Here is a 9,285-nt window from a genome sequence, read left to right as displayed (position 1 = left end):
CGTGGCTTCGCTCATTTTTCTCCCAGAACGAACTTTATCTATTCCTGGATACCATCCATTGCACCTGCATCGTGAACCATTATTCGCTTAGCCGATTGCATGCTACCAATCAGCGGCCTTTTTCATTCCAACACATGCGTTTTTGGCACGTGCACGTGTCTACTCTGGCGTGTGTCGGGATCGGATGGGCGGCCTGCACACGTGTGACTGTTTGTGTGTGTCGAGGGGGGGGGGGGGGGAGGGGAGGGGGCACTAGCGATCCTGGCGTTGAATGTCGCAAATACTAACGCGTCAGTCTTTTTTTCCCCTCTTGGCAAATGATCACTGTTACAATGATCAGCTAGTCTTGACGTAGATCTACGTAATGAATTGTGCGGTCGTCCATGGAATCTAAAGTTGCCGTATGCTAGGCTCTACACAGCAACACAGCTTTTTGGTAAACAATCAAGATGACACAGATGTGTGCATTTGAACGAATCGGTCTCTCTTTACCCAGCTCATAATATGCAGGCATTTCAGGCACTACTTGTGACTTCTCTTTATACATTACTTGCTCAGTGCCTGTAATTATCTACACAAAACCTCGATTTTGCTATAACGAAAACTCGGATTCAACGAGATTTTAGGTCAGGCCCAGCGACCTCGTTGAATCCCGAGTTCCACTGTATTTTGTATTAAACACATGAAATCTACAGGAATATTGTAAACATTTCTGAGGGACGAACCTTTGTCTTAGAAGACAAGTTTAAGATGTACCCCTTTCAGCGGCGCTGTATGGCCATGTGACACAGTCATAAAAACAAATATTTTGCTTGCTGACAGACCATGGCTAATATAATATACTCTTTCATTAGCATGCATATGACGTACCAGGGATTTATGTGACGCTTTATTTTTGTACTTTTTTTTCAACATCTAAATTCAAATTTTAATAAAATATTTATAGAGTGCATGCAACTGAAACCACAATAAAAAAAACCCCAATGTAATAACATTTTTGCTAACATTTTGGGATAGGAAGGTTTGAAAAGCTTACAACTTTATGCTGTTTTGTGATATTACTGAATTGACGTTTTGTTATTTCATATTTGCCTTTGTAGAATAGATTTCACTTACCAGAGAAAATATAGTAGGCTTGTCTTTTTTTCCGCAGTTTTTTCCAGCGGTTTCTGTTTTCAATATCTTTGGTATGAAATGTACTCTATATATTTCAGCCAGACAGATTTGTCATTATGGCAACCAACAATGATTGTGGATTGTCTGAGCTTGATAAGCTTATTCACAGTTTTGGTAAGCTGTTTTATCTCTTTTAAAAATGCCTTTAGTGTCTGTCTTGGCTTTAAAATTCCAACAGGCTTGTCGATTTCTGTACTTTTCACACATACATGTATATATATTATGTGACTGTTTTATATTTTTCTGACATTTAAAAAATTGGGAAAAGGGGGGGGGGGGTTCCTTTTGGCCGAGTACCTTATGATTGAGGCTGCTGCATTGGTGATCTGAAATTGGAGAAAATTAGGTACTCTCATAAACAAACTTTGAAGTTTAAGTTTGCTATGGTTGTTTATGTGGTCCATAAATTAATGTAAGCACATTTAGAGTAAGGGAGAACATTTAGACAGGAACATTGCTGAGATGGTAAACCCACTTCTCAAGATGAAACGTCCTCTAATATAAAGCTAAGGGGCGAGGGTTGAAGATTGGTACATGCAGGCCACTTACTCTTCTTTCTTAATCTTTCAGAGTTTGAAAATCAACAGTTTGTGAAAATGATTGAGAAAGAGAACCAGTTCATTGCTAGTAAGTGTTTTAGCTATTTCTATTATTGTTTATTTAAGCTGTGAAGAAAGTTATATTATGCCTCATATTCTAAGCTTCGTAGTCAGTATAATTTAAAAGTTATTGTGTTTTATGCATAGGACATAAAATTTTTATAATGAAAGTTAGTCTTGGTTTTCTTCTTGAAAAAAAGAATGGATCTGAAACTTGATTATTATACTTTATAATATTTAAATATCTGTCACTTTTTTACTTTTGCAGAACACTATAAGTCTGACATGGGGTCAAAGACAGGCATTTTAGATGTTTTAGTTTTTCCTATCTCTACTCAAGTGCAATACTGGATTTGCTTGGGTACAACCATAGAATAGAATGCCCAGTGCCCATATATTTGGGTTCACTCAGACGGGGCGGATGTGGATATGGCATCATCTTGTCAGGAACGTAGACAAGACACAAAACAGAGTTGAGCATACGAGAGGATTCTGGTCAGCCCATATCTAGCTTAGTGTCACGGCGTTGCTGGGCTAGTGGTTAGCAGGGTTGGTGATTTTTTTAATTAAAAAAAAATAAAAGTTTAAAAAATCGATTTTTAAAATTTAAATCAGATATGTAAAAAAAATTACATCGGATTTGTGTGATTAAAAAAAAAAAATGTCGACACAGTTTGGGATTTTTGGTGGCTAAAAGTATGTTCTTTTAGTGCAAAATGCATTTTCTCTATTTCAACTAATGATTAATTTAAGCAACTGCAAAAGGGAGCCTTAATCTTAATATCAGTGAATTATGGCTACAGACAAAAAATGAAGAAAATGTCAGTCTAAAAGGAAGGAGATGGGGGGGGGGGGGGGTAATTATGCATAAATAAACTTGCATTTTATTACAGTGTGTGTGTGTGTGTGTGTGTGTGTGTGTGTGTGTGTGTGTGTGTGTGTGTATGTGTGTGTGTGTGTGTGTGTGTGTGTGTGTGTGTGTGTGCGCGCGCTTGCTTGTGTTTGTCTAAAAAGAAAAAGGAAATGCTAATTTCAATTATGAAAAAAAAGTAAATTGATTACTGTATTATTGTACAGTGACGGGGGAAAGCAGACTTTTAAGCTTGATTATATTAGTCTACTAAACCTTATATCTGTTTTATAAAACCAAGGAAAGGAATTCTGAATGTTTAAAGATATAAAAACAGAATACATTTTTAAAAAGTGATTTAAATCATTGAGTTTTATTTTTAAAATCAAGTTGATTTAGATTTTTTAAAATCAACAGATTTAAATCCATCCAACCCTGATTTCAATTATGAAAAAAAAAGTAAATTGAATACTGTATTATTTTACAGTGACAGGGGGGGAAAGCAGACTTTTAAGCATGATTATATTAGTCTACTAGATCTAAACCTTATATCTGTTTAATAAAACCAAGGAAAGGAATTCTGCATGTTTAAAATGTAAAAACGGAATATATTTTTTTCTTTAATGATTTAAATCACAAATTTTTCTTTTCAAAATCAAGTTGATTAAAATTTTAAAAAATGAACTGATTTAAACCAACCCAGCTCTGATTTCATTATAGAAAAAATGTAAATTGAATACTATTAAATTTTACAGTGAAAGGGGGAAAGCAGACTTTTAAGCATGATTATATTAGTCTACTAAACCTTATATCTGTTTTATGAAACCAAGGAAAGGAATTCTGAATGTTTAAATATGTAAAAACTGAATAAAAATACATTTTAAAAGAAAGTAATTTAAATCACTGATTTTTATTTACAAAATCAAGTTGATTTAAATTTAAAAAATCAACTGATTTAAATTGACCTGATTTAAATCAACCCAACCCTGGTGGTTAGGCTCTTGGACTCGCAACTGTGAGATTGTGGGTTCAAATCCCATCAGTGGTCCAACATGTGTCCTTGGGAAAGGCAATTGACACGAGTTTTCCTCACTTTACCCAACCCAGATGGGAATTGGTTCCCGGCTTTAGACAGCAACAGATCTTGTCAGTTTTTAAGTGTTTGAGCATGTGAAATCAGCAACTTGCACTTTTTGCTTTCTGTGAAGTTGAGAGTGTTTTTGAGTTGTGTTCCGGGTCGACTTGGGTAATAATAGGTAAAATGCATAGAGCATGCTGTAGAATGTGAATATGAGCTATTTAAATGCAAAGATTATATTATTTCAACAGAATTGTAAACCATAAAATTGCCATGCATTTTGTGTAAAAGCAAGTGGGGTGGACCCTAGGAGGACATGGACTTGTCAGGAATTAACCGGCTGTGTCTGGGTATAGGTGGGGATAGACATGCTCCTTCTTTTGCATATGTGCTAAAACCACTTGATGTGGGGTACCGATAGCAAATGGGGTCCATGCTAGCCCATACCAGCCTTCGTGCAGCTTTCTGTTTGTGGTAGATATATCTAGCTGAGCAGGAGATGGTCTTCTGTCCTCTATCTTACTTCATGTACACTTTCTCACTCATCATCTATTTGTCTGTCTGTTTATCTCTTTGTTTCAGTACGAAGATATGTGTCACGACGCGGTGGAATCAATTTTGTGCCTAAAATCCGTGTTTGTCAGAACAGTTCACATGAACATGTGTTTTCATATGGACATAAAAGAGGTTAAACCAAAAAATAAAAATTTGTTAAAAATGTCCAAACTGGTGGAAAAATGCGTTTCTCCGATTTCGTTAATTTGACGAGCGCCTGATTTCACCACGCTGATGATGGCTTTATCGTCTTTGTTGGACTGACCTGTTGCCTCCTATTTGGACTCTTTTGTGCTAAAGGTGCATGTATTCCTCTGTATGTACTTGAAGAAATTTAGTTATTCAAGATTCATTATGATAAAGAAATCATTTTCTTTTTATTAATGAGAACTTGTTTTTTTTCTAGGCTTGCAGAGTGAAATCCAAGCTAAGAAAGAACAGAGCTTAAAACTGGAAACAGAAATTCACCAGTTTGATGGGGATGCAAAGCGTTTACACAGGTTGTTCATGAATAACAGGGACAGCATCAATAAGTAAGTCAATGGTATTGCAATGCTGCTTTTCTTGTTCTCTGTCAATTTTGTTTAACTCTTTAATTCCGGGAGGCAGGCTCGTAAGAGAGACATGTAGCCATTGCTGAAGATTGATTTAACGTCGATGTCATTGTAAAGGTTCTTCAAGTCATATTTCCAGACCAGTTTTTCTTTTTATGTGCAACAATGCTCTGATGCCCTGTCGGGCAACTATTTCAAATATCAACTTGCCCAGTAGAAAAGTAAAGTCAACTTGCCCATTTTCAAACATGAAAACCATTAGACTGTCTATATATCCAGAAAGAGAAAAGTTGCAAACAGAACTGATACGCGGTATAAAACATAAAATCATTTGTTGATGTGCTAGTACATGTAATCTGCTTTAACATTGAATACTTTGTTTTTATACTTTTCTTTTTAATTATTTAATGGCTGGATATGATAGCCAAACACAAATTCCAAAACGTTCCGACCTTTCATTGCAGAATTGCAACACTTACAGGCCACACTGTACCCACTTGTGGCCTGTATCCAGGAGACAAAGTTCGCTCCGATTTCAACCATAGACTTTAGGATTTACTGCGTATCATCATATTCACACGAATAACCAGATTGCTTCCAGTGGAACCACCATCTACACCGACAACAACACAATTCACAGACAAGTACGTCTCGAGACTATCCTCCACTGTATTGCTGTACGACGGTACGGGTCACCCTGCACATACCAATCACGTTCTGCTCTGTTTATATCCCACCACATCACCCCCCTCAAAATAACTCACCTAAATGATTTACAGCTCCAGCTTCCAAACCTCTTTATTTTGCTTTGTGACTGTAATGCCCACAACCCCCTGTGGGGGAGACAAACCCACAGACCAGAAAGAAAAATAATAGATTTTTTAATTTCATAATAACATCTGCCTCTTAAATGATTGCCCCCATACGTACAGAAACAGATCCACTTTTGCCCTTCATCCCTTGTCCTCACCTTTTGTACCCCTGACCGAGCCTCTGATCTTAAGTAGTCTGTGCTGGATGACCGTATTCAATTCTTAAAAACAACAACCCAATAGCCTCCAGAAGGACCCGATCCCAGAACACTTCAATTTCAAGACGGCATAGTGGGACGGGTTCGCCATTAAATGTTCCCAGATTTTGAACCCCACTTTCGACCTCAACTACAACAAATGCCATGATACGCTTCTAGAAATGACAATCATTAGCATTATTTATTTATTTATTTATTTATTATTCATGTATTTATTTATTTATTTTTTTATTTAATTGATGGTTCGTTTTCTTTTTTCTTGATTATCATTACTACTGCCCTTAATCTACAATCGTGTTATCGATAAAAATAGACGGTAACATAAATGATGACACTATAAGGGGGCGGGGATGATGAGAAATGGTAGGGGGAAGGGGGGGGGGGCAATTACAGCGAATTATAGGAGATTTCCAGGTTGAGAACCATAGATATGGGGTACATAGAAGCGGAACCAATAAATTGGCAAAAAGATATGATTAATCCGCATACAGGAAAAAGAGGCTAAAACAGCACCTGGACATGGATGGCTGGGGCCTCTATAAATAAATCATTGATGGTCAGGTCAGACGCTTCTAAAAATATGTCACAAATACATACCAATAACATCCAAAACCCCGGAAGAACAAGGTCTGGTCCTCTGTTGAGTGTGATGATGCAGTAAAGAAAAAGAAGGCAGCATATTGGAAAGCCGTCGACAACACCACCACAGGAAACAAAATTAATTATTTAAAAGCTCGTGATGAGGTACGTAGTTGCCTCAGGGAGAGCAAAAGACAATCATTCAGAAAATACATCTCCAAAATTAACTATCAGACACCACCTAACCAAGTTTTTAAAATCGCCAAAAACATTTTTGGGTAGACGCACAGACACTATCCGGCATGTTCAGAGGCTGGGTGGAACCACAGCTGAAACACAGGTAGACACAATAGCTACATCTCTCTCCAAAAACTAATTCAAAGCAAACTGCAACACCACCTTGCGAAACATCAAAATTAACAGAGAACAACAACACCTGAACGTTCACTCAAACAACACTTAAATCTACAACGCAAACTTCACATTAGAGGAACTAACATCGTGCATCTCGGACCTGGACAATACAGACCCGGCTCCGGATGACTTTCATAACCTGATCATTAGGCATATACCCCCGGAAACACTTACACTCGTACTAGACATATACAACGACAATGTGGCGGTTGCACTCCTTTCCGGAGTCTTGGCGTCTCGCCACTGTCATTTCAATGCTCATATCTAACAAAGAACACACAAACACACACATCCAATTACACACCAATAGCACTAACGAGCTGTCTATGCAAACTTAAAGAAAAAATGATTCACAGGAGACTCATGTGGTTTCTGGAGATGGCGGGCTCGTTGAGTAGTTTCCAGTGCGGATTCAGGAAAACTCGGTCCACTCTGGACCACCTGGTCCGCCTGCAGACCTTTATACGCGAGACGTTTGCCACGGGAGGCCACCTGATGGGCATCTTTTTTTTTTCAACCAAGAAAACGCCTTCGACACGGCATTCTCAGAGACCTGCACGCTCTCCGCATACACAGTCACCCCCCTGCCTTCATTGGCAATTTCTTGAAGAACCCATTCCTTCCAGGTTCGTCTCGGTTCCTCCCTTTCAGAACCCCCACCAACAGGAGGAAGGTGTTCCTCAGGGAAGCATCTTTCTTTTCTCCTCCCCTTTTCGAAATTTAAGGCATGATGCGGGGGAAGGTCATGGTCAAATGACGTCATTTTTGAGTCTCAGATCAAAATTGGGCTGTTAACGGATTCGGATACTTTGAAATGTCTACTTTCCCAAAATGAAGGTCTTATGTTCCTGTCAATAGCAGAGCATGTTCAAAAACACTCTCAAAGATGACACCCCCTTTCCTCTAAGTGAACCCCCCCCCCCCCCCCGCAATGTTGCCCCCCAAAAACGTCCTTTTTATGAAATGGGCATAAAGCTCTCCACACGCCCAGAAATTAGTCATGTTATACATCATTTTGAAGATTGTGATCTCTAATTTCGCAAAATGGCGATTCAAAAGCTGTTCGGACTTGATCATTGATGTAAATAAGTTACAAGTAATATGTCTGTTTCCATTATTATTTAGCTGAGAATGATGTGTCGTCATGATATATGCAACTAGATTACTGCGCACGTGCAAGTGCAGTTTAAATCATGTTTAACTAAGTTCAAATTCAAGTTAATCAGCATTTTGTGAATGAACTCCCCTTACAGTGTATGCGCACTTGAACATGCAAGAACTGGTCAAATACAGAAGATTTCGGCCAAAGCCCACTCTCATGGCGTCGAAATGGGGATCGTCCCCCCGCGTCATACGGCCCTCAACGAGAGCTGAGTATGAGCTTCCGAATTTCCGGATAAATCTGGAAATCCAATTCCTGAAAAGTCCGAATTTTGCCCGACTGGCCGATTGTTGAGAACCTGTTGCACATTAAAAAAACCAGTCTTGACAAGAGATATAAATGATAACTGTTTGGTAAATTTTAAGCCGCCGTGCACTTGATTTCATGGAGTCGGAAAAGTTCAGGACTTTTTTTTTTTTTGAAGCCAGTTAGCACAACTGCTCGATACAGCCGACCTACGTTATCCTCTGGCCTTGACCGGGGCGACGGCGCAAAAAAAAAGAAAAAAAATTCAGACAGAAAACACCATCTTTTCGTTTTACGGTGACAAACGTCTTGCACGGGACGCTATGTATTCGGATTCTTTCTCGCAGCCGCCAGCCGACTCTTCAGTGTTCGCCCTCGGCAGTGCTGCGTAGAGTCGGAGAAACCAAGTGGTTTTTCGAAACAATATCCATCGCGGAGGGAAGGCTTTTTCAATATTGGCAGTATACGAAATTCTTACCCAGCGATCGTAACCCAACGGTAAACCCATCCCCACATGCCATTGTCTCCACTCACTGACCAGCCAAAAACCCTCCCACACGACACGCCCTAGTTTGGGCAAGCCTTGAAGTCTCCAACAAGTATCTGAATAGGGTTATACCGTGAATGCAGAAAAGTTACGGAAAACTTCCGTTCTAACTTATTTTAATTACATAATTTAGTATTCGGTTATTAATACAAAAAGCATAACAGCGGTTTGAACAGAGTTCTTGAATATCATGCACGAAAAATCTTGAACTGTGTGGAGATAAACATTGCGCGAAAACGACCAAACAAGTTTCTGTATCGTCGTTATAAACTTAGAGGGATCAATGGTTGAAGAAAAGGACTAGAAAAAAAACAACAACTACCAGCTGAGGACTTACATCAACCTTCCCTAAGCCTGAGAGACAACAGGATCGACACTAATGAGCAACCGAATGCTGAGAGTGAGACACCAGCGTGGATGGAAAGTAAGTGGAAGGATAATATCACATTGAATTCTCACCCTCCTCCTCCTCCTCTCTCTCTCACTCTCTCTCTC

At 38.9% G+C, this 9,285-nt stretch overlaps 1 protein-coding gene across 1 annotated transcript in view; it reads left to right on the top strand.

Moving 5' to 3' along the window:
• The first annotated feature begins 1,702 nt into the window (after window positions 1-1,702).
• The window catches only part of LOC118477169, a 27,542-nt gene continuing 19,959 nt past the window's right edge, over window positions 1,703-9,285 (top strand). The window contains exons 1-2 of the mRNA XM_035970577.1: window positions 1,703-1,803; window positions 4,665-4,791. Coding sequence (XP_035826470.1) covers window positions 1,773-1,803; window positions 4,665-4,791 — 158 coding nt within the window. The 5' untranslated portion in view covers window positions 1,703-1,772. The remainder of the gene's footprint in view (window positions 1,804-4,664; window positions 4,792-9,285) is intronic.

This window comes from Aplysia californica, unplaced genomic scaffold (assembly GCF_000002075.1).
Source record: "Aplysia californica isolate F4 #8 unplaced genomic scaffold, AplCal3.0 scaffold00289, whole genome shotgun sequence".
NCBI lineage: Eukaryota > Metazoa > Mollusca > Gastropoda > Aplysiida > Aplysiidae > Aplysia > Aplysia californica.
Note: the sequence above shows the minus strand (reverse complement) of the source record. Positions and strands in the feature narration are given on the sequence as shown.